This window comes from Corvus moneduloides, chromosome 1, assembly GCF_009650955.1.
Source record: "Corvus moneduloides isolate bCorMon1 chromosome 1, bCorMon1.pri, whole genome shotgun sequence".
Lineage (NCBI taxonomy): Eukaryota > Metazoa > Chordata > Aves > Passeriformes > Corvidae > Corvus > Corvus moneduloides.
In genome coordinates this window covers 147,540,676-147,568,217 of record NC_045476.1, presented here as the reverse complement: position 1 = coordinate 147,568,217, position 27,542 = coordinate 147,540,676, and the positions used below count along the sequence as shown (strand labels likewise).

Below are 27,542 nucleotides of genomic sequence, written 5' to 3'. Positions count from 1 at the left end.
ACAGAATCATTTAGGTTGGAAAAGACCTCTAAGATCTAGTCCAACCATTAACCCAGCACTGCCAAGTTTACCATTAAACCACGTCCCTAAGTGCCCCATCCACATATTTTCTAAATACCTCCAGGGACGGTGACTCAAACAATTCCCTGGGCAGCCAGTACCAATGCTTCCTTATCATTGTCAGGAAAATTAATCCACAAACACCAGAGGTTTATGTCCAAAAAGGAGACAGAGAAGTCCTATTACTTTATTCAAATAAAGGGAGAGGTCATGGGGCATTCCCATGGGGTCTCTCAAATTCTAAGAGGACGTAGCCTCCTTTTTATCCTAATTTCCCATCTGCATTTCCCTCTCTCTTTCCCCATTGGCCAAGGTACTTGAGGGGTGCAGACTCCCCGAATAGCCTAATAGAGATTTCTTTCAAATGTATACCCCCTCTTTTTCTTTTCCTATGGAATTTACGGTTCTTCCCATTGTTTCTTTCATCTCTCAGTATCTAGCTTTTACCTATCTGCAGACCCACAGTTTGTCTGCAAAGACAAATCCATCTCATTCCTTTCACCATGGTTACAAGTAACATGGAAGTTAATAATATTACCGATTCTTCCATTTCTGTTGCTAAACTCAGCAATACACTTCTGCACTTGCTTGGATTTCCTTGCGTAAGCCATTGTCCAGCACCTCCCCAGCCTCCTTTTTCCATCTCATCTGGCATGGCCTCACCATGGAGAGCTCGGAACCACGGCCAACATGGACCAACCCTTAGCAAACTTTTCACTTGGTGCCAAGGACAGCTTAGACCCCTTTTCAGATTCTCATTGCCAGATTATATCAAGTCAAGCTCCCACACGACGCACAACGCATGGGGGCTGGACTCCCACCTCAGATCTGCTTTCAGGATGTCCCTCCCTCCAGAAATCCCACCCTGTGAAGCTGGACTGCCTGAACTGTCGCCCAGCACTCGCTCCAGCGGCGCCTTCACCTCACCCAAGGCGCGAGCAGGGCCCTGCCCCAGCCGGAGAGGGAGAGGGAGAGGGAGAGGGAGAGGGAGAGGGAGAGGGAGAGGGAGAGGGAGAGGGAGAGGGAGAGGGAGAGGAGAAGGCTCGCCGCCGGGGTCTGTCCCTGTCCCTATCCCTGCCCCGGCGCCGCCGCCCGCTCGCCCCCTCCCGAGCCCACAGTGCGCAGGCGCCGGCTCCCCGCGCCGGGGGGCGGGGCCGCGCAGGCGCAGCGCCCACAAGAGCCCCGTCGCGCCTCTGCCTTTCCCTTCTCCCGGCGCCAAGATGGCGGAGTACGACCTGACCACCAGGATCGCGCACTTCTTGGACCGGCACTTGGTCTTCCCGCTGCTGGAATTCCTCTCCGTCAAGGAGGTACGTGTTTCTCCTACGGGTGGGAAAGCCGGCGGTGGGAGCGGGAAAGTGGCAGGCCCTGCTGCCAACTGCCGGTGCTTCCCATGGGCCTGGGCGCGCCGCGGCCGGGGCTTCGTCCCGTGGGCCTGGGCACTGCGCGGGCCGGGCGCGGCCCGTGAGGGATTCGGAGACTCCGTAGGGAGGAGCTTGGGGTTCCTGTGCCGCGTGGGTCGAGGGGCGAAGCGTGTGGGGCTGCCCAAGGAGGGACGGGAGCGGAGCTGAGAGGAGGCCTGAGGGAGCCGCTCCTTGATCACGCCGCGCAGCTCCTCGGCCCCTCGCTTGCGAGGCGGCACAGAATTCCTGTACTTTCTTCTTCCTCGGATTTGGTGTAGTGTATTTCCCTCACCTATATTCGGAGAAAGGAGAAGCCGAAGTTCTCCCCTGTAGGCGTAGTTCGCAGTCCCGCAGCGTGGGACCCCCTCTATAGCCCTGCTGCTCTTAGTGCTCGGGCCGTCCCGCAGCCGGAGCTCAGGGCGGTCTGTGGGGTTACGCCACTGATACTAATTAATTTTAATTTGAAACCCGTGTTATCACGAAATTGTGTTGGGACCAAATATAAGCCCCTATGGAATTATCCCTTGTTAGTCGTCTTACAAATATTTTTAAGTTATGTTGCTACAAGAACCCACTAATGCTGAAGATACCTCAGACGAGTGCTTCAGGCGCTTTAGACTCTCACCAGTCTAAACTATTCTAAAATGGGAGCAAAATGTGTAAAGTTATGTAAGTTTTGAATTTAAAATAGGTCTTATTTTAGCCTTCAGAAATGAACTGATTAACCATGCATACATTGAGACAACTTGACCTAAGCAGCTGTCATGTCTAGCGTGTGGATTTTGCTTAATGTCTGTCATCTTGGGGGCATTTTTACATTAGCATTTTTATGTCAGCTGAAGTTAGTTAAAACAGTTAATTTTGTAGTGTTAATTTTGAACAGCACGATGTTCAGAGCTGAATTAGAACTTCTACAGATTCTATATCTGAGATGTCCACAAATGTGGTGTGGTGAGTTACTGTAATACAGCTCTTGTGCAAATGCATTGTTGAGGAATATACTGGATTTGGCCCTCACCTACATCTTCAGCACCTAGCAGTGTTTTGCAACTCACTGCTGAATTATGGATATGAACTCTAAAAAACAGTTTGAGAAGTTTAAAAGCACACTATCCAATTACATAGCCACTCTAAATTTATTCTTATGCTATAGACCTAGCAACATACATTAGATTAAACTGCACTACAATTAAATTATAAACTTAATCTTGTGTGTCTCTTCTGAGATCCACTTTAAGTAATTTAACTAGTCCATGGTGTTCAGCATTTTATTTTGTGGAAAGTATTCTGTATTTTTAAAAAAAAATTATGAAAGTTTTATTATTTTTTAAAACATATATACATATATATATAATTTTGCAGTAGGAATTATTTTTCGTGTTAAGAGATTAGTGATGTTGAATTCTAATTAGTTTTTGAAGTACCTGCTTTCATATATAGCAGGCAAGATTTGATATTTTGCCAAGACTGGAAATGCAGAGGGACTTTATAGTAAGTACTCCTAATGATAGAGCTGCGAGATTTGATATTTAAAACAATTCAATTGTACAAAAGTCCATAAACTGTGCCATAAAAGTAACTACGTAATATGAATTGAAGCTGTTTAACACTATTGAAATGAATCTGTTAATAATTCCTGTTTCAGATATACAATGAAAAAGAGCTACTCCAAGGAAAACTGGATCTCCTTAGTGATACCAACATGGTGGATTTTGCTATGGATGTGTACAAAAATCTTTATTCTGATGAAATTCCTCATGGTAAGCTGCTCATTTAAATGTAAAACTCGTTTTGCAACCTTTCTATATAAAATAATGAATAACTAGTGGTAATTTGCTTGTTGCATTCAAAAACTAGAATATTGTTTAACTTCAGCATTACCAAAAGGATGTGCAATACTGAGACAAATAGAATGCCCTAATCCTGGGAAGTTTGGGTTTGTTGGTCTGTCAGGAACTTAACCTTTGAGTGACCTCTTAAGTACTTCAGTGCTGATTTGGTAATTTCAGGTACTTTAAAGGAGTTGTGCTAGCTTTTCATCTGTCAAACACTATTGCACAATGATTTGGTGTCATTTGGTGACTTTTTCTTTAAAGCATCCATTATGTTAAGGCAAGAGTTGCATTGTAAGTAATTCCATTAGTCTCTCTGTCTGTGGCTGAGTTTTAGACTTTGGAGAGAGAAAGGTGTTTTTGAAAATGTGTGTTTTCCTTAGTTCTGTCAATATAAAAATTGCTGCTTCTCTAGAAGAAAATAAATTTAAGATTGTAATGAATGTGATCTCTTACTATCTTATCTGTGATTTTAGTAACTTTCTCGTTTACTGCTTACATTTCTATCATCTTGAGGACCATTTGGGAATGGTGATAAAATTAGATTATCTGGCTTTCTCTAATTTCTATCCTTCATGGGTGTTTTAAGGTTTTTTTTCCAGTTCTTTTTTTTTTAATGGGTCAAGTGTTTTGTTTGTTTCTTCCTGACATAGTCTTTCAATATCCACTGTCTCCCTGTTTCTTCATCTTTTTCATGTTGGGGAATTCCTCACCTTTTTCTTAGCGATTGGGACTACAGTCTACTTTGCCTGCACCTTAGGAGGAAGAGACTTGGGTGCTGTTCCGTTCTTCCTCTGGGTCTTGCTCTTCTCAGGCTCTTGAAACTGCAGAGATGGCTACTTGCCTCTTTGGAAGAAGAGAACTGATAGACTTACGGACATTGAAATCAATATTTTGACCAAGTCTGTGCTAGCACTAGATGTTATGGGCAAATGTACCATGACACGTGGGGCTTACAACATGTAATGAGTACCAGAGGGTTTCACTTCTGTAATCTAAGAAACAGTTGTAACAATAGCTTCACCTTTAGGTTACTTAACAGGTCTACTGATTAAAAAAATTAGGCTGTCTCAGGGCTATAAAAAATCTCAAAGCTGAATAGGTATTCCTCTTTCTTTCCCTGCTTCAGCCTTTTTGAACTGTTGAATATTCTTGTTATCAGTAGTAAATAAGGAGTAAAATACTAAAGTAGTAAACAACACAAGAAATAGCGATTCTAGCAGACTTCCGCAAAGTAACTACTCCAGTGTCTTTGGAATTCTGACTATAGGCAGTTACTTAAGCAGGTTGCCTAAGAGTATTACTTCATAAGGTCACAGCTGCAAGAAAATTGAATGAATTTGCTCCCTTGGAGATCTGCCTTCATTGAAGACCAGCAATTTCCACACTTGTTTGAAAAGAGTATAAGAAAAACATTACATCTCTTAAGATTTTATATCATCACTTTGACAGGGTGTTGTTTTGTTATTGTCATTGGGGTATTTTTTTGGTGGGTTTTTTTGTTTGATCTGTGGCTTTTATTCAGTTAACATAAGCAGAGCTAGTTCTTTCACACGGAGTCCATTGTTCAGGGTGCTTACTTGCACCGCTTCCTATGCAAAGGCCTTAACTTTTGAGATCTCTCTGGTATGTGTCATCTTCATGTATTAGTGCTTATCACAATGTGTGTATGGGCAGGTGGTTCTTACTTGTGGAATCACTGGTGTCATTAGTAGTTTACGCTATTCCTTTTTAAGACTTCACTTTTTAAAGTACTCAAAACTAAGTTCACTTACACAGTTATAATTAGAAATGTCCCTGCACAATTTATAGTTGTTTTGTCTTGTCTTCCATGAGATCAACTTACAATTACACATCCAGGAGATGTCGCAGGAAAACATTTTCGTATTCTTAGTAAGTCAACCGAATGTTTGTTTTTTTTTTTCATCTGTTTCCCCTTCTTTTATAATCTCAAGAGTCAACTGAAGTTGGAGATAATTTCTCCTTATTGGAACACTTCCTGTCAGGCAAGTTGTTCTTATATTTAGGTTGAGTCACCATTATGGTGTTAGCCACCTTGGGCATCCTATTCAAGTACTTGTGTAGTCAAATCGTTAAAGAAATGTCAGCTGTGTTCACCGTGGCATTGAGTGTTCTGGTGTGTGGCTCGCTTTCACAGTTTCCTGGATTTATCTCCTGGGATTTAGTCTTGGCTTCTCTGATCCCATGTTTCTTGGGTCACATAGCCAATGTGAGGGTGATTTTTCTTTTTTTTTTTTTTAATGTGTACACTTTTCTCAGTTTTATTTAAGTCTTCATTTTATTGCATTGCTAGCACTTGGTGAGGAATTTGGGGTCTGTGTAAAATAATCACCCTAAAACTGGTAGCTCAATTTCCTTTCAATTTTTCGTAAAGGGCTTAATGCTTCCATTAAACACGGAGTGTTCAGAATCATAATTTTGCAGGTTGAGCTGCTTGAATATTTTTCCTGTCAGTTTTAGTTAAGTACTCTATAAATGTTCTTTCAGAACCTGGTCATCAGTCAGAAGAAAACCATCTTTGTGGTATCATTAGACTGTTTACTTTTTTCCAAGTTTATTTGGAATAAGTGAACTTAGTTAAAAGTTTTTTCTCCCTTAGTGAAAGCCTGAAGGTACTTTGTCTAATGCAGACTCTGCTACAGCTGTACCTGCTCTCTGGTGGCTTCCACACTGGAGGAAAAGAACCAAATGTTAGAAGTTTTTACTAAGTTACAGAATTATTAGATACAGCTGGGTTTGAGACTTGACTGAGAGGACAAGTGAGGTAGGAATTGGGAAGGTGTGTTTAGGTGTCAGCACCATGAAATTACAGGTTGGTTCATGTAAAAACTTAAAGCATTATATTAAAGTCTTTTTGTTTGTGTGTTCAGCTTTGCGTGAGAAAAGAACAACTGTTGTTGCACAGCTGAAGCAGCTTCAGGCTGAAACGGAACCTATTGTCAAGATGTTTGAGGATCCAGAGACTACGAGGCAAATGCAGTCCACTAGGTAATTTCTACCATAATTTGTCAGGATGGCTTGTTGGTACCTCTCAAGTGTTGCTGCTAGAAATGCTTTCTGTTCAGTGACTGCAAGAAAGACATTTTTATTTACAGACAGTATTTAAGTAGTGCTTGTGGTCAGGTAATCGAAATTGCTGGACAGCTTGCTCTTTTCAGTGCTTTTACCTGTTGTGCAAAAGACGTCTATTGTTTCTAATATTTGTGAATCAACTTGGGACAAGTGACAGTCATGATCCAGTGCAGTCCAATCACAGGGGCTTTTTTGTTTGATTGGCTTTAGGGGTTTTTGAGGGAAAATATGGGCTAAAGTAGTTCAGATTCTCTTTTCTGTCTTCCAGAATAGATTATGGAGTGTCATACTAGTCTGGGAGGCCTGGAGGATGAGCATCCTTTCAGCCTCAGAGCACATATTTCTTTAAGGTGTTCTGGCCTTTTCCTGCTTGCTTGCTCCGTGCCCCAATTGTTCCAACTTGTTGGTGTAAGGTAGTGCTCATAGTAGTCTTTTAAAGATGTGTCCAATTTCTTCTAGATTTTCTTATGGGAGTAATTAAAGTAGAATGAGTTTGTCTGCACTATCGTATCTAAGGTCTATCAGAGTTTCACCATGGTTAAGCTTGAATTGGGCTCTGTAGGAGAGTTTAGCTGTAGTCACTGAGGAGTAACTGCCCCTTCAGCAGAGAGCTGGGCAGGTATTTGTTTGGCATAAATTACTCCTTGTTTCCTTTACATAGGAAACATTGTTATTGCTGTTGTAAATGTGTCTGACAAACTGGAATATTACTTGGGTACCTTCTTCAGCCTTACCTGCTCTAAAATTTTAAGTAGAGCGTACTGTATCAGACAGAGAACCTATGGCTCAACTTGAATTTCAAGGTGATGCCTGTACTTGGGTGTATTGTTGGCAGGCTTTTTGCATCCACTGATATGGAAGGCTGTAACATTACTTCTGGAACCTTTTAGAAAAGTATTGAATGTACAAACTCTTCTTCCTAGTCTGCAAAAATCTTTGGGAACAAACCCCCTGAAAAATATGGGTCCCTCAAGGGAGAGGAACTTGATTAGAATTTACTCTGTTTCAAATACACATTATCATCCTTTTTTTGTTGCCTCTGTTCTTTTTTCCACTCTTTGCATTGTTTTCAGAATTTGTAATAGATTAATTTAAATCTTGGTCAGTGCAGAAATGGTGAGGTGCAGTGTATTGTGTCTCAATGCACACATGAAACAAGATGTCAGAAGGAATCATGAAATCTGTAAGCTTTGCAGCATGTCAGGAGAAGCTTATTTTCAATCCTGATCTCACCAGACGTACTTAAGCTTCTGCTGTAAAAATATTGTTAACTAAGTAAGCTGCCTTTTTATCTGATTTCAGAATGGATGTTGATGTCAGATAATTACATAAAGAAAAGAAATGGCATTTGTTTATGACTTGTGATTATGCAAAGCCAGGGGCCACTTGCTTTTGAAGGTACAGCTTTGAAAGTGAAAGTCCCAGTTACTATGACAATTGAGCCTATCTTAAAAAAAGTCTTCCTCCACAACTATTCAAATCTAATTGAACATATAGAGATCTTGTCCAATTCTTGCTTTGCTTTTAGCCAGTTTTTAAATAATAATTAGCCTTAGAAAACTGTTACTAAAATACTAGCATTTTGTGGGATATATGCTCTGTTACTTGGCTTTTGATTCACAGACTTCTTCAACAGTATGTACTTCAAATTGGAAATGCCTTGTTTGGGAGCAAGAGATGCAGTCAGTAAATGCATGGAATATAACTTGCTTAACACTATAGACTATTAGCCCTACTATTCATATGCAGCAAATTCTGTTTTAGAACTGGTATGTGATTTGTGTTTGTAAAATGTCTGGAAACTTCACAGCTCAGAAGTTCTAGTTTTGGTTATTGGCTTGGCAGTAGCTCTAATCCAGATTATTTGGGTTGTAATGGGTAGAATTGGGCTGAAATATGTCCATCTGTCTAGACCTGAGTAGTGTGCTGTAGATAATAGGAAGAACTTTTGAGAATTTCTGTTGGTGATTTTGAATCTGTATCAAATTCAGATAGCTGCATATTATCACGACTTTAGACATGGCTTTTGATCTGTGGTGACGTAGTTTGGAATATCTCAGTCTGGGAAATAAAGTGTAAAGGAGATTTTGCAGGTAGAAGTTCTTTCAAGAATAAGCCAAAACATTCCACTTCTCTAAGCTACCATTGGTGGACATTGACTTTAAAATTACAGAGCTGTAGTCAGTATTCCTCATCCTTAAAGTATGTTTTAGTGGAACAAATCAATGAGATTATTTAATTGCTTTCACAGGTATGACTGGGGATTGTCATTCTTGGCTCATTTGGCAATTTGCCGTTCCCCTGCAGAATCTTGTACCATAAGTTCTAATTGAACAAACTCACATCTTTGCAGTTGATTTCAGAGTAAATAGGAAAATACTCCCTTGCATACAGTTTTTACTGTATCTTTGTCCCAGGGAATTTACAGCTTGCCTCCTGGAGGCTTAAACTTCTCTTTGATCTAGGTAATACTGCTTGTTCTTTTAGTATTAACGTTAAATAAAAAAGAATCTTCAGAGATGTAATCACATGATCATAGATGTTTAGAACTTACTAGTATGATTATTTTTTATGGTTCTGTGCTCTGCAGATATTCACTGTGGTAGAGATATTCCTGTGACCCACTCTGTCTCAGTGCTAACAGTAGGATACGTTTCCTTTCTACTTCTGTTTACTTTAGTTTTTGCCGTTTTTTCCCATCTCCTCTTCAAATCAAGGCTGTCTAGAGTAACTGCTCTGGAATTGGAATATGAGAGTGGGAAGAGCCCTAATTCAGAATTTAACTTTCATACTGAAAGCTAAGGATGCTATCTAATTTAAAACAACCTTCCACCCTTTCTTAACTGTAGTTATTGTTGCAGGTGGCATTCATTGTTTAAAATTAAAATAATTTTAAGGTTTTGAAACTTCATGACATTTTAGTAATAGATGACTGTGCTTTTGGACAAGTGGATGAATGACTTTAAATTCATGCTCAGTTTCTTGTGTTTTACCTTTAAAATTGCATTGTCTACTGTTGCATGGTGGCTATGAATTTATTTTGTAAAAACAGCACTTTTTATCCTTTTATTATAGAGATGGTCGGATGCTGTTTGACTATTTAGCTGAGAAGCATGGGGTAAGTGTTTTAGCTGCTGGAGTTCAGTTCTAAGTATGTCCACCCAACTTCCCTCACAGCTGACAGCACTTTGACCAAGTATGGCCTAGCATTTTGTTCCATCTCCTGTCAATGTAGCTTATAGGCAGAATTCCTAATACTAACATATTTAAGCCTTTGAACTTTTAATTTTTATACAAACAAAAAAAAAGCTGAAACTTAATGCTAGCTGCACCTATGTAAGTTAGGTGTGATTTACTATGTAATGCAAGATTTCACCTTTTTCCAGTGTTGGTGTAATCTTTCATTCCACAGCATAGGTTGAGAGTATAATAGTTTTCTATTGTCTTTTCCTATGTACAATGTCTTTTGAAAAGCTACAGATTTCAAAGCTCATTCTACTATTAAAATTGGCTTGTGACAGCATGTTTTTTTCCCTAGCGAATAAAAGCTTTTATTGTATTCCTTTTCAGTTTAGGCAGGAGTACCTAGATACACTCTACAGGTATGCAAAATTCCAGTATGAGTGTGGTAACTACTCAGGAGCTGCAGAATATCTCTACTTCTTTAGGGTTCTGGTAAGTTTTGATTGGTTGTTGATGGGGGGGGGGGATAGTTTTATGGTTTGCTTGTTGGGTATTTTTTTAATGAAATATTTAACCCAGTAAATTGTCTGTCTTAACTCTTAGAATATAATACTTTTGAGATTTTTTATGCAATTACTGTACACTGAAGTTGATAGTAATTGCTAATAATCATTACTATTGTTCAGCAATTCTGTTATTTTCAAGTAGAGCTCAGAATTGTTCTTTAAATTTGTAGGTCTTGTAACATTTAATTATAGAATACAGTGAAATGGATACTTGTTTTTATGAATACTTGATTTTGTGCACAGATGTAGTCAACAGCAGTGAAAAGCTTGCAGGTGGATTGAATGTAATTGGTGGTAATGGTGAACTGCCAGCTTCTTACCTGAACTCTCATCTGTCTTCTCTTGAATTCTGTGATGGATTTAAGAGTATAAATCATCTCCCTACAAAATGTAGACAGCTCAGATGATAAATATAAAACCAGATCCATCATCTCTGAAGCAACTCTTTTCATGTTGTTATAATTCATATCATTTGTTACTGGTGGGAGTGAATTTTGAGAATAAAGATTTGATGTCTTGTCAGAATCGCAGCACAGTAAATTTATTGTTGGTAGTCAGTGAATGTGCTGCTTTACTAACAAATGGAAATTTAAGCTAACTTGAAAATCCAGATAATGTAGCTAGAGCAGCTGCAGTACCTAAAAGCAGTTATTGTGAATAGCTACTTATAATTAACTGATTTGGAGCCAGCACAGAGCATGTGAACCTTCTCAACTAAGTATCTGCTAAACTGGCACCGTGGTTGCCTGGAAGGTACACAGTTTGTAAGTCAGTAGCTCATAGATCTGTGCAGTGATTGCTGAAAACATGCAGTGGTTCATACGTGGATGCTTTTTTCTTGCTGATTTCTATTCCCATCTAAAAGTAATCTTAACTCTCTGAAATACTGCAAGAGGAAACCACAATAATTTCTGTAATTGGCTGTAATTAAAGAAGAAAAATTGGAAAATGTATCTTTAATCAGAAGAATAGGGCTTAAAGTAGGAATGAGTTGAATTCTTAGTCTAAATTTTGATGCTAAAGCTGACTTTCAGTGTTAAAGGTTCTTTTTATGTGCCAAGGGGGAAAATGAAAGTTACATATGTAGTTTTGTGGGCAACTGTCCTTAATTCTTCATGCCTTTTTTCTGGGCATAGCATTATGTTCTTGTATGTCAAGTAACTAATCTCAAAAAATGAAGTACTGATTTTGTGCTGGTAATAGCTTAGTACAGGACTTCTGTTACTAATTCTGATGGGAGAAGATTTGTTTAAAAGTTCTGTGTGATGAAGCATAGTCAGTGAAAGAACTATTGTAACCAGTCTGAGAACAGAATATGACATTGTGAATGACATGGTGCAACTCATTCCTGTGTAAAACTAACACAGCTTGACCTTAGGACTGCCCTTCCAGGAAATAGGTTCACTGCTGCCAAGTTCCACTGGACATTTCTATAACAAGTACACTTCTGGGCAAGACATTAGCAGAAAGAGTTTGGAATGCTAGCTCTTTGAAGGTGGTCACCTACTATTATGAGTTCTTCAGGAGCCTGCCTTGTAATAACCTTGTTTTACTAGTTTAGAAGCATTTTTGTATGGTGAAACAAAAAAAAAAAACCCACAAAAGAAATTTGATGCTCAGCCTTTTTTTTTTTTTTTTTTTAAACTTAAACTGCAGCAGTATGCATCTTTGTCTTACTTTGACAGGGTTTCCTAGTTTCTGCGTAAGAAATTTTACTACTGATTTTTTTTCTGTACCTAAACTGCTTTTCTGGGGAGGGAAAAAAAAAAAAAAAAAGGCACTTAATTTGGAGAGTTAGACTATGCAAAACTGATGTCTTGCAAATAAAAAATACTGCCAGAAAATATCTTTCGTAATTTAAAAAAAAATACTAAGAGTGTGACTTTTTTGCTATTGTTGAAAATAGGTTCCAGCAACAGACAGAAATGCTTTGAGTTCTCTTTGGGGAAAACTTGCATCTGAAATCCTGATGCAGAATTGGGATGCAGCCATGGAAGATCTCACAAGACTAAAGGAGACAATAGATAATAATGTAAGTAAAATCTTGGACATCTTAGCAAGGTGAGAGGTTAGACATGCTAGTACTCAAGTTTTATTATAAATCACTTGCAGTCTTATTTAGGAGTAGGTTACCACCTTTTCACTTGATACTTTCGTATTGGCAGTGGGGGAGAGTTGAAGGATGCTTGTGAAGAAATAGTGAAACATTCTCTTTCAAGTTGCTTGCCTCTTAACACCTTACATTCTCGTCTATATTTTCAAATATATTTCCAATAAAAAAATCTTAAGGATGTGTTTGAGGGCAAGGTATCGTTGTGTGAAATTGTTCTTTAATTTCAGATACTGGTACTATTCATTTTCTGTAAAGAATAAAATGCATGTAAATAAACCATGTTTTTATCTCATGAAGACAGCATTTTTGACAGAAAATGCAAGATAGTTTGTATTTGGAAAGAGTTTTCAGCTAATTCAGCTTTCTTGACGAAACTCTTCTGAGTTCAGATGAGTACCAAGAACTTAAGGGGAGAGTGGGGCTGTGGTACTAATTCAGAGCAAATGAAGGCATTAGGGACCTCTGAGTCTTCTCCTTGCTTGTGGAGCTTCACTGGCCATATCTAAGATGTGAAAGTTTTACTCTCTTGAACCAGTCTTGAAAAACCAGAGGTTTTTTTCTGTCCCTCAATCATTCTTTGTGTGGCAGATAATTAGTGTTAACAAATTTTTTTCTGTAATTTTGTCTGTATGATTCTGTATGGTTATGATAGACTATTTGACTTGTTCATAAAACTCCAAGGTTTTTTTTAGGGTAGAATCATAGCAGTTTGTTGTCATGCTCTTTGGAGTGATGATTCATCCTCAGTGTGTTGTTTTGCAGTCTGTTTGAAGTGCTTTTGAAATTTGGAGCTAATACAGGGACTTGGAACTGGACCGTTGTTTGTCCATTATCAGCAGATTTAAATAAAGATAACTAATTTTTTTTTTTTGGCTGAAAGTGATTGTAGAGGTCCATCATTGTCTGAGGGTCTATGGCAAAAAAAAAATCTGGTGAGATTTAGAAAGGAAATAAAACAGAAAAGGTGAAGAAGTCAAGTTGTTTCTCAGATCACATCTGAAGAGGGACTACAAGGAACAAAATTCAGAATTAAAAAGGGAAGTAACTTAGGTTAGTGTGGTGGTCTTAGCTAAAATCTCTGTTTTGCCATAAACAAAAGGCAAATTTCAGCAAACAATTTGGAATATAATACTGGAGAAGTTATCTTGCTTATAACTTACTGTAGATGTATCATTGAGGTGACAAAAAAAGCTGGAGGTCAAACTTAGCCTGAGAGTGATGACAGTTACAAGGAGCTGATGCAAAATCACAAAATTTTGAGCAATTACAAGGTTTCTGTGGATTAGTATTAAAGCGAACTTTGTGTTGTGTTTGACTTGAACGAATGTTACATTTTCTCTTAGTCTGTCAGCTCTCCGCTGCAGTCTCTTCAGCAAAGAACATGGCTCATCCACTGGTCTCTGTTCGTGTTTTTTAATCATCCTAAAGGGAGAGACAACATCATTGACCTTTTTCTGTATCAGCCACAGTAAGTTGTGTTGTACTATATGGGGGTCTTTAAATCAAATTGAAGGCAGACGATGAATATGCAAGCTTGCTGAACTTAGGGTTGCAGGGGTGAAGGTATTGTTTTATTCTGATTTTGAAAAAGCTGTTTAGAAAGATTCTTGAGGGAAATCGAGACTAAAAATGAGAATTGAAACACTGTATCTATTTGTGAGAGGATTGACTTACATGTAGATCTAGGAGTCTTTGTTGCTCTCCTTTGGATGCTCTCTGATAGCTAGATATGTTTGTTATGTTGTGGCACCCAAAACTGCACACAGTACCAACATGAGGCTGCCCCAGTGCAGAGCAGGACAATCCCCTCCCTTGCCCAGCTGGTGATGCTGTGCCTGATGTTCACCAAGACACAGCTGGCCTTCCTGGCTGCCGGGCCACACTGTGATTCATAGGCAACTTCTTGACCAGGACCCCCAGATGCCTTTCTGCTCTCCAGCCTGTCATTCCCCAGTCTGTACATAGATCCAGTGTTGCCCTGTTCCAGAGGCAGAATCTGATGCTTGCCCTTGTTATACTTAATACAGTTGGTGATTATCTAGCCCTCTGATTTCTGCAGGGCCTCTCTGCCTTTGAGGAGTTAACAGCTCCTCCCATTTTAGTGTCATCAGCAAGCTTCAGTGTACCTTTGAGTTCTGAATCTGTGTTTTTTCTTTCTAGGTATCTCAATGCAATTCAGACAATGTGCCCACATATCCTCAGATATTTGACTACTGCAGTCATAACAAATAAGGATGTTCGTAAACGTAGACAGGTGCTGAAAGATCTAGTCAAGGTTATTCAGCAGGTAAGGACTGCAGTATCTGATATTTTCTGCCTCTTTATTAAGGAGACTTCATGATAACTTTCTTCTAATAATAAACCTGGGTTAGGATTTGAGGTATTTTGATTTTTTTTTTTGTCAATTAAAGTCCTTGCTGAGGTAAAATGCGTATCAGTCAGTAGGAGGACGGAACAGTTTTTTTTCTCCTTTCATATACATGAGCAGTGTATGCACTCAATTCTTACTTTCTTTCTATAGGATTAAATGCAGAAAATTCAGTGAGATGTGAAATGGGTTTGGATCTGATTCTTCGTTTTCAGTCATCTGTACGAAAAACTGTTGTATGAATAAGGGTTCTTTCTTACATTTCAAAACCACTGCATTGTCTGTGTTGGTCTGAGTTCACATGCATTCTCTTGAAAACGGTTCTGTTTCATGAAACTTCAAAGTTTCATGAAGACGGAGATACAGAGAAGAGCAGTAAAAGAGTTGCTTGGTAGCAATCAACAGGGTTATGGCCCAGATTTTTATCTGTGACAGTACAGTTTTTACAGGCTATCAGTCAATTATAATCACATCAGGCATTTGGGAAACTACCTATGCAAAACTCAATCAATGCAAAGATCAAATTTTAGTCACAACTTAATCTGTTTTTAACCATTAGTGTACAAAAAGTAGCATAAGAAGCAGTAAATGAGTGTTAAGTGTTATGACTCACCTTTTTATCTAAAATCTGATTGTAACATTGAGCTTCTAATATAATGTGAATTTCTAATACTTGAAGTAAGTAACATTTTACAACTTCTTGTTTATGTTTAATCTTGCACACTATTAGGGTATTCCTTTTGAAAATATCAGCTTGGGCTTTGGTTTTGAAATCTATCAGATTTCTTAGTACTCACCTACTCTGTATGATTCATGATATTAAATCATGATGTGGTAGAGGTTTTATAGATGGGAAATAACTTATGTGGTACTGCTCTAGTAGTAGTAAAAGATTGTTTATACTTGCAACATCTTTGCAAGTATTGAACTGATAGGTAAGCATTTTGTTGTTTATTGAATTTAAGAGATGCTCATTCTAAGACAATTTTGCAAAGTGGATGTTAATAATGGTTAAGTGTAATTTTGATGTGAAAAACATTTACATGTAAAGCTGAATTTGGGATTGTAAATACAATTCTTTGGGTAAGAAAAAAATAACTTCGATCCATAAAAAAAAAATCTCTTTTAGGAATTCCCTTAATCTGTTGATCTTACTGTATGCTAAAGCAGATATTGATAGATAATGATTTAAGCTGTCTTAAAATATGCGTGAGAAACACTTAAGGGGATGTTCAATTACATCTGAATTTACGCAATTGTATATAGATATAGTGTTGCCTCTGCCTGGTAACTGAGAAAGTTGAGTAACTTCTGTAATGCTGAAATAAATTGAAGTAGTTTGTGTATAGAAAGTAGCATTTTTGTTAGCTATGTTGTCCATGAAAATCAAATAATCATTCAGTTTAAAGTATGAAGGATTTGGTGTTGGAGTCATCTTTGAAATCAGAATTTAGGAAGACTATTCTATCATATTTTATGAAGTTTGGAGGTTTGATACAGAGACAGCTCTAGTCTCTTGACACTTTCCCAACTCAAAGATTGCAGCATTAAATGCTGAAGGTGAGACTACACCTCTGGTTTTTTAACTAGACTATCGGGAGGAAGCACACTTATGTAGCTCTTCTAAGAGGAATTGGGAAGTTCAACTTTTTTTAAGGTGATGTAGAAATGCTTGTTCCTACTATTAATTTTTTTTTTAAGAATGTAAGGAATACTTGTGTGATCACATGGCCTTGATTTCAAATTTTGTTCCTAATCTTTTTTGACAGGAATCCTACACATACAGGGACCCTATCACAGAGTTTGTGGAATGCTTGTACGTTAACTTTGATTTTGATGGAGCACAAAAGAAGCTGAGAGAGTGTGAAACAGTAAGACTTAAAATTTTTATAAGACTCATTTTCCTTTAAGTAAAGACCTCTAAGATTCACATTGGACAGCTAATTTGTTTGAAGTGGTGTTTGATTCCATTGTCAGTGTTTTCTGATAAACTTTAATCCATGGTTGGATGCTGTTGTGTTTTTTGACAACTCATTTTGTAACACTTAAGCATGACTTACCATTAAGGATGTAGCTTTAATGTTATAATAATGTTATATTTAAGAAGTTCTAGGAGAAGAAGCAAATAGGTAATCAGGTATTTGGCTGAGCTTCAGGTTTTCCATTAAAGTTTGAGAAATGCTTGAAGAAAAGCTCAGGTTTGCCTTCTGTTGTGAAAGATGAGTAGGGAGTCAAATTCTGTGTTGAAAGGATCTTCAGTAGAGTTAGGACAGCAGTAGAGTTTGACTTTCAGTGGAGTTATTACCTTACTTTCTCCTTGAGTCAGACCTCAGTGATCATGTTAGCATGCAATTTAAATTTAGTAAGATGCTGAACAATGAAGCAATGAAAAATATTGCTAATCTATAGCTTTTCCTCTGCATCTTCGAACATAGCAATGGTGTTTTTAGGTATACTGTGGACTGCTCTTAGTTATTGGCAGTGTCTACCAGTAAATTTCAACTCACATGTTTGTTCTCATGTTCCCTTTCTGCTTACACTTGCAGGTGCTTGTGAATGATTTCTTCTTAGTGGCTTGCCTTGAGGACTTCATTGAGAATGCCCGCCTCTTTATATTTGAGACTTTCTGTCGCATCCATCAGTGCATCAGCATTGGGTAAGAGAACATCTTCATTCCTAAGTTCAGAAAATCAGTCATGGAGGGCAGTTTGACAAACAGTGTAAACTGCAGGAGTGAAGTATTCAGTCATCAGATAAAATCCTAACTGAAATCTCATTTGGATAGTATTCTTTCTAGTTTTATAGCTCTGATGTGATGTACTTGAATACAATTATATTTCAGAGTTGAATTATTGTGTTTAACTTCAAAACAGCCTTTCTCTGCCACCCCTGCGCCCCCCCCCCCCCCCAAAACAAGCAGTACTTTCAAGCTAAAGCTGCTATGGTTTTAAGTGGGATCTGTACTGGATTTAGTAGGAACTTCCCTACCCAGTGTCACCGAAGTCCTGGTGACTTCATTTGGACCTCAATTCCACATGTTGAAGTGGAGTGTTAATATTAAGTAAATACAAATTGCAAATACAGTAATTGCTTAAATATATTTTTACTTAGTAGATACAGCTACCCATGTCTGTCTTACAGGTATGTTCTTTGAAATTTATTAAATCACATTGCTTTTTTAATGAATTAAATAGAAAACAATGGATCTTATTCCCTGTGGCACAAAGTGATTCAGCTGTAATAATTGTTATTAGCAAATATGTCTGTCGTTTATTCAGATTTATTTTATAAATGCAGACTTTTCAAATGGATCAGCTCTGATGCCTCTCTTGTATATATATTAAAAAAACCTAAATGGGAATATATTATGTATGCTTGAGATCTCTTTCCACTTGCCCTTTGCCCACATACCCCGTATTTCCACATCCTTTTAATTTAAAGGAAAAAGTGAAGTGAAAAACTCTGAATGCTATAAAAATCTCTCTGATAGAGAGCAGTGCAGAGATCCTTGAGACAGCAGCAATGAAGGCTGTTGAATCGATAAGTTCAGTGGAGTCTTGTTACTAGCTTGTATCCAGAGCAAATGTGTGCATCTAGTCCTTTAAGGAAAGGATTTAACACTGCCTGATTACAAAGGAAAGGATTTGAGAGAAAATTGTCTTAATATTGCAAACTTCTTGAAAGGATTGCTTTTTTTATGGATAGGTATAGTTGGAGAAAGGACTGATTCTTACTACTTTTAATCTTTAGTCACTGGGTGACATGTTTGTCTTCATTGCCTTTGGAAAATATTTTTTTATCCTTTGTATCAGCTTAAAATAGTCAGTGCCTTTGATGTAAATGGGAAACAGTGGATTTGAGTGTTTTAGCCAGCTGTGGTATATTGGGTTTAAGCATGTAGTCCTAATAGTAAATGGAACTACATGCTGTGAGCAGAGCTTTTCCATACTTAATATTCATTTTTATAAGAGGGCTAATGCTTCATCTAAAATCACTTAAAGCAGAGTACTGCACACTTAGGCATAAAGGGGGTTTGAACAAGTATTTGGAAAAAAACCCATAAATATAGTTCTCTTAAGGATGAGTTTCTGGGTAATATAAAGCCCAATAGTGTCTTGCTCTTTCTTACAAATTCTTTTTAGTGATGTGAATACTGCACATACTCAAGCACAAGTTTCCAATGAAACTAGATGTTTAAGCTTTTTTAACTAGAGACTGTATGTCTTTCTAAGAAGTCTCCTTCTCTTACGTGACTCCAGTCAATGAGCAAAGACTCTGCAGTGTGTATGTTAAATATTTTTCAAGTCTTGTATCAAAAGATATTGATAAACTGTGGGCAACATACCAATGATTCATTACAGCAAAATTGTGGTAGGTGATTGCCATTAATTTAGTGTTTATTACTTATAGTTCATATTTTTTGTACTGATATCTCAACTTTAGGTATGACAAAAGTTATTGCAGTTGGCTGCCCTTGTTATGTGTGAGTAATCCTAAATATAGGTAGCAGTGTCCTTTCTTTATAAGCATTGTAGTGTATTCTGAGGCAAGTGATAGATTTGGAGTTGAGACATTTGTTTCAGAATGACGTGGCTATTCCTACCACATATCCGTAAGTTAATTGCACATGGAATCAATCATCTGTAATGAGGTGGTTCTCAGTATGTCATTCTGGTTTTAATGGTGGATGTCAGCCTTAAATTTCTTTGCAAGCTGTAACAATCATTAGATTTGGGCTGATTAAATTAGGTGCCTAAGTATTTCATAGTGTATTTCAGACTTGCTTTTGAAGAAATTAGCCAGTTGAAATGTTTGGTTGAAATGAATGTTTGGCTGAGGCATAGTTCTTGCATTTCTCTGTTTGCAAGTGATTTCCACTGCTAATCCTGGAGCCAAACTAGATGGTTGTAACACAGGGCTTGATGAGTACTGTTTAACTATGCAGAATGAATTTGAAAATAGTGGGAAACTTGCTATTCCTTATATTAAGTAGAAAATAAATGCCTGTTTAATTTTTTATCTACTTAGATCTGCTAGGGAGCTGGCATTTTTCCAAAGGACATAGTTGATTTGTCAGTTGTAATTTAAAGTTTATACGTCCCAAAACACACTGTGATTTGTTTGCTGTTTGAAATACCATGTTTAATAGGGAGTAATAGATGAAGCTAATTCTTAATGTGTTTTAGTTAGTTTGATATGCCTGTATTTAATTGGAGAGCTGAATATGCTTCATTCTTCTTTTGTACTGCACACACAAAATGATATACAAGATGGGCTTGTTCATATATGAACATGTGAGGAATTCAATACGCTTGCTTTTTAAGTAAATGAAAACTTAAATAACACTAGCCCTAGCATGACCCAAGTAAGTGAATTTCCTTATAAAACAGGGGAACAGAAATGATTAAAAAAATTATTTTTGCAACTGTTTTGACAAAACTGCCATTCAAAATTAGCTGTAACTTGAAATGGTTGACTATTCTGTAACTACTAATAGTATTTCTTCATTATAATTGATTTAATTTTTATTGAATTATAGCAGGAATCTTTAAAAACAGTGGTAACCTATAATACAACTTTCATTGCTTCCTTTCCTTAATATTAATGGTGTTAATATGTATTTGTAAATCCAAATGTGCCACTATTACTTCAACTGTCAAACCTGTGTGAAGCTAAGATGTATTTTATATCTCGAGGGTTTTAAATATATGTTCTAACTGTGTTAGGAGAAAAGTGTTTGGTACAGAGTTGTAGTCAGGATACATCTTCAGTGCATTCACTCTGGAAGGATAAGGAATACTTTTTTGGCCATGAGTGTTACTTCACCAGGAAAATACCTCTATGTTATACATCCATGCACTTTGAGTGGTACTGGCTGCTTCCGTGTAGGCTGCAAGGAGACTCTTAAGAGGGAATCTAGTTGCTGGAGAAAGATCATCTCTTGTGTCAAAGATGTGATAAAGTTTTGTAATAGATTTATTCTTTATTCACTAAAAGATAATTGTTACCTGACAACTTCAGTTGGTTTATATTAAAATTTAAAATCTATGCAAGTCTCAAAGCTACAAGTTGAGATAAAATAGGTTTCTACATCCTTTTTACTCTGTCGTTTTCATTCTATGATTTTTAAGTTTTCCAGATAAAAGTGTAGGAAAATAATACTTATACAGAAGTGTGTTATTTCTGTTGTGTTGCTCCATGTATACTATATGTTATTTCAAAAAACACTTTTTAGTTTAAAAAAAGCCATTTCTGAAGCAGCTGAGCTAGTAGTAAAATGTAGATAAAATAGGAAAAGGTAGAATTATTTGCTAGTAACAAATGTAAAATACTTCATAGTTTCTCGATTGGAATGATTCTCTAGAAATCTGTGCTCTCTTCTGCTCTAATTTCACAGGGACTTTGTTAAGGAAAAAGGAAAGTGTAGGTGCTGTAGGTTGGAAGTCATCTGGTTTAATCCCATGAACCCAGTTACAGCTCTGAGCAGGTCCCACAGCAGTATTCCATTATGCTGCTTAGTCACGAATCCACTAATAAAGGCCCTGTCTCCAAGAATGGAGGTTCCACACTGTAATCCCAAAATTGGGTTGCTTAATCCCCATTGTAGTGGCAGTAGCCTTTCTTATGGTCATCTGGAAGGAAACTTACTTTATCTAAATCTTACTAATGTTTCTAAAAGAGAAATCTGAGAATTGCACCCATGCCCATGTACTTTCAGTCTAAAGTTTCTTTTGTTTCAAGTCAAATGTTTAACGTCACTGATTAGGGGTAATAAAGTGATTGTACATTACTTTCTATTAAAGTATCTCATGTTCTGTCCAGATGACTGATAATTCCACAAAAATTTCCATCCCTGATACCTTCTGCTCTTGTCTGCCTTTACAATTGCTAATTCAAACTCAGATTAAAAGGTCTACTGGAACAGTAGCAACTGGAGTTGGATTTTACTTCTCCTTACTTTGCCAAGTTCAAACACTTTTTACCCATTTGTTGTGTTATTTTGCTGAAGTGAGTCAGTGTAAATCCAGTATGTTAAGCTACTTTGGGTTTTTTTTCTATTCACTTCATGTTTATCTATGGAAAAAAATGGAATTTGTTTTATAGTTGGGAGAAAGGTGAGAGATCAAGACCATATAGGAGAGACAACTGTATAAAAAAGAGTATGTAGAAGTCCAGCCAGGTAGATGAGCTAATAATTGATAGTTTATAAAGTATTTACTTGATGCAAATAATTGTCAAGAAAAAAAATCACTTTTTCTGATGGAGAAAAATACATCAGGCAAGATCCTGTAAAATGGTGAGAAATTGACCTCTTGTGCAACTCAGCATAGCCAGCTGGCTTTTTAGTCATGCCTGTAGCCCTTACCTCATGTTTGTTACCTTTTTCTGAAAGCTGATGGAAGAAAGAGCGTTACAAATGCCCTGTATGAGCCAACTGCCAGCAGGAAGCTAAAGGAGTTAGCTAGAAAGCCACAGGAAACACTATTAGGAGGAATTATTCCTGGACAAGAGTGCTTGTTTGATTAAGAATTTTCCTTTCTCTGTTCTCCCCCACCTTCCTTCCTTGAAATTGCAAAAAGTTCTAGCATGGTTTATCTGTCATATCTTCTGTACTAAGCTCTGTCTCGTGGGTCTTGTTCCTGAACTTCAGAGTGAAGTTTCCTTGCTAAACATTTTCCTGGACTAGTTAGTATATACTTTCTTGACTGCTGATTGCATTTAAATAAGAATAAAAGCAGTTGTTTTTTTGGTTTTTTTTTTATGGTGATGGTGATTTTATGTTAATAGTGAAATTACTTAAATGACAAATTTTCCAAGAATGTTTGTGTAGACAGTTTTTAATAGGAACACAGGAAAATGGTGCTGGTCAAGATTCAAAAGCAATATGGTGTAGTTCAGAATGAGCAAGTATATACTTCAGGATATGCATTTCTTATTTGCAGTGGGGGTGGGAGATGTGCAGGAGAGCATGTATGTAAGTTTTAAAGTCATTTCAGTCAATGAAAGTAAGCGTCCCAGGTATTGCAGTATTTATTGAATCTTGGACTGTGCCAAATTTTGTGTTGGTTTGGCTTGTATTCCATAGTCTCTAGTTATGTTTACCAACATCAGAGAGATTCTCTTTTGTCATTTAATAAGTTTGTTATCTTTTAGTATGTTGGCAGATAAACTAAATATGACTCCTGAAGAAGCAGAAAGATGGATTGTCAATCTAATTCGAAATGCACGATTAGATGCCAAATTGGATTCAAAGCTGGTAAGACTGTACGTAGAATCGTGGAATGGTTTTTGTTGAAGGACCTTAAAGATCATCTAGTTAGAACCCCCCTGCAGGGACACCTCCCACTATACCAGATTGCTCAGAGCCTCATCCATCCTGGCCTTGATGACTTCCAGGGATGCAACATCCACAGTTTTACTGGGCAACCTGTTCCACCCTCTTACAGTAATCTAATCTAAACCTACTCTCTTTCAGTTTAAAGCCAGATGGATGCAAGTGAATTTGTTGAGTTTTTCATTAAATTTCTTTTACTTCACGGGCAAAGAAAAACAATAGAAATCAGAACTTTCTGTTCCTGGATAAACTGCAGTGGATTTCATTTATTGTGTTTTGCTCTTGTCTGTATCATGATCTGTGAAAGCTCTGAAAGCAGAGTATTACACTAAAGGCCTTTGCATTCTGAGCAATTGTTAAATTTGTTTTATCTTTGCTGGGTTTTAGGGCCATGTAGTCATGGGCAACAATGCAGTCTCACCTTACCAACAAGTGATTGAAAAGACCAAAAGCCTGTCTTTTCGTAGTCAAATGTTGGCTATGAACATTGAGAAGAAACTGAATCAGAGTGGTAGATCTGAGGTTGGTATAAGTTACATTTTCCTGAATTCTTGCTGTCTTTTTTTGTGAGAGATAAACTTAAGTACAATTCTTAACCTATGCCTTAATTCACCAGATGTGTACCCACTTCTAGTTCTAATAGTAGGAATTACATTGGAAAAGGCTTACTTTGTCGTGGTGAGAATTAGACAGTGGGTGGTTCTTGCTTTCTTGCAGCCTCTCTCTTCATCATTAGATTTTCTTCTGTTGTGTAACTGTTTCTGTCATTTGCTGCTCTGCTTCCTTTGAGTGGTCTCCTTTACCACCAGGAAAGAGCAGATTATGAAGTGTGACACCTATGAAAGTAGTTATAATACTTTTTCTAAGTAAGTTGTACTAAAGTATTGTAGGTGCATATGTGGTATTGAAAGAAGAATGAATGGTGGTTAAGACGGAGGATGGAGGAAGAGTTGTACAAAACCCTAACTGTTAAACCCATTTAGTGAAATTCTAGAAAATGTAATTAAGTCATTGAAAGGTTTAAGTAGAACCAGTGAAAATGAGAAAGTTGACAAGATCATCTGGGTTTTTTTCCCTCCTCATTACAATATGGGAAGCTCTGTGAGGGAGAACAGCACTGTAAGGGGATGGCTCTGAGGTCCGCTAAGGACCCAGCCATACATCTTTAAAACAAACAAAAAAAGTCAGAACAAACCACACAGTAAAAGAGCTTAAATAGTAGACGTTTTATTCCTCATTGCTTGGCTGAAATACTGGTGGAAGTTGGACAAGCAGTGGTGCACTAGTTTATTCTGTTAATGGGAAGTCATGTGAAACTTGTGTGCCATTACTTTCTTTTAAAAGTGTAGCTGAAAATTATTCATAGATTTATATTGGGATCTTCTAGAACTTTTCGTTTTTGATGCTACTAGCTTGGAGGACTCTACTGTAATTGTACTCAGTTACAGTATGTGTGTCTATTATATCAACACTTGCTTTAATTTTATAGGGTGTCCTTCACTAATTAACAACATTCCCACTTCATATCCATATACAGTATTAGAATTGTTTAACTTAATGTGTCATAAATTTCAGTATGTATTAGGTAATACAGTAATTTCTTCTAATCCTTATTTTTTCATTTTTAGGCACCTAACTGGGCTACTCAAGACTCTGGCTTCTATTGAAATACTTCTGCAGTAGGGGGAAATCTGTTTATTTGACTAAAAAGCACATAAATATGTAACCTTTTTGAGAAAAAGTAATTATGTGTTAGAGCTAATGTTATTTGAATAAAATTGGCTACTTTTACCAGTCTGTGTGTGTTTGATTTACATAGATTATGTTGTATAGGGACTTTTTATCATAGTGTTCTACAGCATTTTGGATCATGTTTTGCAGAATTTAGGATGTCAGTTCTGTTAGGTTGGTTTGTACCAAAGGATGCTTTTGCTCTCAGACTGTCTGAGACTTTGGAAGCAGGGATTTAAAGATTTTTATTACCTGTTGCAAATGTTGCATTTTAAAAAAATTAAAAGTGGTAGTACAAAGAAATAGACAATGTGGACCATGTTTGAACATGTGGTCAAGCCAAAATCTTTTTCTGCACTTCCATGTTTTTGTTTGTTACAGGAGAAGCTTGGAAGAGAGAAGGCACATGTAGCCAGTATCTTTTAAGAAACCTAACATAGTCTATATGTAGAATAATTTGAGTAGACATCTTGTGTTCATGCTTCACAATTTTTGCTGTTTGAAATCTCATTTTTAATCTCATCTTGCCTCATGTTGTAAACTTTTTGGAGTAGTTTTTTTGGTTGGAAAGGAGGATTACAAAAGGCCTGATGAGGGAGCTGCATATGGTTTAAAACTTCCATTCTGAAATTTGAAATTCTTAAGATCAACGATGCAAATAAGGGAACAAAACTCGAGTTCAACTATTGGAATTTGAAGGGGTTTTTTAAGTTTTGGGGTTTTCAGCTACTGTTTCACACTTGCCCGGATTTCCTTAGCACCTTTGCTCTGCAGAATATACCTTAGCACCTTTTAGGAGAAGATCATGGATCCTTGTTCTGAGTTCTGTCAGGTGAAGTGACTGATCACTGAGGTGCATGTTGGAAAGAAAGAGGCACTATCACTGCGTACAGTTTCGTATTTACAGTTGAGGGGAAACACCAGTGACTCACCTTCAGCTTGTTCCAGCTGTGACCTGTTTCCCTCAACTCTTTAAGTGCCCCTATTCATCTACATGTGTAAAGTTGTTTTGGCTTGCCAGCACTCCTGCTTACTGTCTGGAATGTCATGTTGACTGGGAAAGGAGAGTAAGTTAGTAATGTTCAGGCTTAAGGCTAAGACCAGTTTTTACAGGTGTCTTCAGTCCCTTCAGTGGAAGGATTCACAGCAGGACAAGTCTTCAAGACTTCATGGAGACAGGATCAGTGGCAGTGGGCACAAATTGAAACATGGAAAAAATCCAGTTAGATTTAAGTGGGAATAAAAGATATTCTTAGTTTTTTTGACCTGGAAGATGATCTGGCACTGGAAGCAGTCACCTAGAAATGATATGCAATCTCCACCTTTGGATTTATTAAGTACCTGACCACCCTGACAGATGTAAACCTGCTTTGAGGAGGGAGTTTGACTCTGGCCTTCAAAGGTCCCTTCCTTGGCTGAGAAACTGGAATTTAAGAAGTGGTAGCAAGAAGCAGTTAAAAGTAGATTGCTGCTGGATTATAAACATGGTGCAAGAAAGCTGGTCTACAGCACAAGGATTCACTTTATGTATAGGATTGGTTCCTAGGATGGGGTTGAAGAGTCTGAATTGGAGCTGAGGTTAACAAGTTGCTTTTGGAGAGCAGTTTCCTAAAGCTGAGCATGCTCTATGCCAAGTTCCTTACTCCCAAGTTTTCTGTCAAGGGATTGACTAAATGGCAATCCGTAGTAGATTCACTTTATGTTGTTACAGCCCCAAAACAGTCACTTTAGAACAATCCAGATTGTGTAATAGCCATGTTCCTTAACACAATCATAGAAGTGCAGTTGTGTAATAATTAAAGAATTTTTAAATGAGATAAAATTGGAATGTTTCTTTGTAAACAGCAGGGAAAGGGGCCACATGCAGCTTTCCCTTTGCCAGGAAGAATTTACTTAAAAGTACAGTTTTAAAATCATTTCATCCCAGGAGTGGGATGTTATCATAGCTTTCTGTTCTCTTAAGTTTTGGACCTTTCATGTACCAGGTGTGTAGGCACAGAAAAGGTACATTCAGACTGTAACACTACTGAAATGTGTGGTCTCCCATGAAAGGTTTCAGTCCAGCTCACAACAAATGCCAACACTTTTACTACCTTCATGTTCAGGAAAGAAACAATCATTACTTTTTAATTTGGTCCTTCTTAGGAAGCTCAAAGGGTGAAGTTTATTCAACTTGTGGATATAAAACTTGCTTTGTGAGTTGATTCTGGTTTTTTTGAGGAGGGTGGCGGGCTAGGAGTTCCTTGATTTTGTGCTGTCATTTAAATCCTGGTGCTGTCATCACTGATGATTTTAGTACACAGGTAGGTTTCAGAACAGGATTTCAAAATAATTCATACTGATTTCCAGAAGAGATGTTTGCTAGTCACTTTACTAAAATAAAAATCACGTAAGGGAAGTAAGATTCAGAGCAAACTATATTCATTGGTGACATCTCAGGTACCTGCAACTGTGTTGTATGTAATGTTTCCCATTTTCTGAAATTGCAATTTTTGGTGAAAGGGGTTTTAAGCAAATTATTTACTCTTAGTACTTCTGTCAGTACCCCTCATCTCTGCTTAGGAGAAGCTTAGAAAAATGCTCATGTCACTCTTTAAAATAAAAAATGAAACAAAAAGGTGATTGTATAGTTGAGAGTGGTGCATGTGTTCTGAAGCCCACCTGCTGTTACACACTTTGGGTAATGTTTCTAAAAATCATTCTTGTAAATTGATAGATCTCACCTGGTTTCAAGGGCTGAAAGGGAAATGCCTCATTCAGAATGTTGCTATGAAGGGCTTTAGTCCCAGGTACCTCTTGGTGCAGTAAATGTGCTGTGCTTTCAGCAGCCCAGTAAAAATTCAGTCTGCTGATTTTTT

At 37.5% G+C, this 27,542-nt stretch overlaps 1 protein-coding gene across 2 annotated transcripts; it reads left to right on the top strand.

Moving 5' to 3' along the window:
• Positions 1-1,242: 1,242 nt before the first annotated feature.
• Positions 1,243-24,744, top strand: EIF3E (eukaryotic translation initiation factor 3 subunit E). Of its 2 annotated transcripts, XM_032131521.1 has the most exons (14): positions 1,243-1,370; positions 3,109-3,223; positions 5,132-5,188; positions 6,187-6,304; positions 9,464-9,506; positions 9,959-10,063; positions 12,044-12,169; positions 13,594-13,718; positions 14,411-14,537; positions 16,388-16,489; positions 17,165-17,274; positions 22,773-22,875; positions 23,341-23,475; positions 24,582-24,744. In XM_032131521.1, the coding sequence occupies exons 1-14, from the start codon at positions 1,281-1,283 to the stop codon at positions 24,618-24,620; spliced, it is 1,395 nt and encodes a 464-aa protein (XP_031987412.1). In that variant the 5' UTR covers positions 1,243-1,280; the 3' UTR covers positions 24,621-24,744. The 2 variants fall into 2 exon arrangements, with proteins under 2 accessions (XP_031987412.1, XP_031987421.1); XM_032131530.1 differs by lacking the exon at positions 5,132-5,188.
• Positions 24,745-27,542: the final 2,798 nt, after the last annotated feature.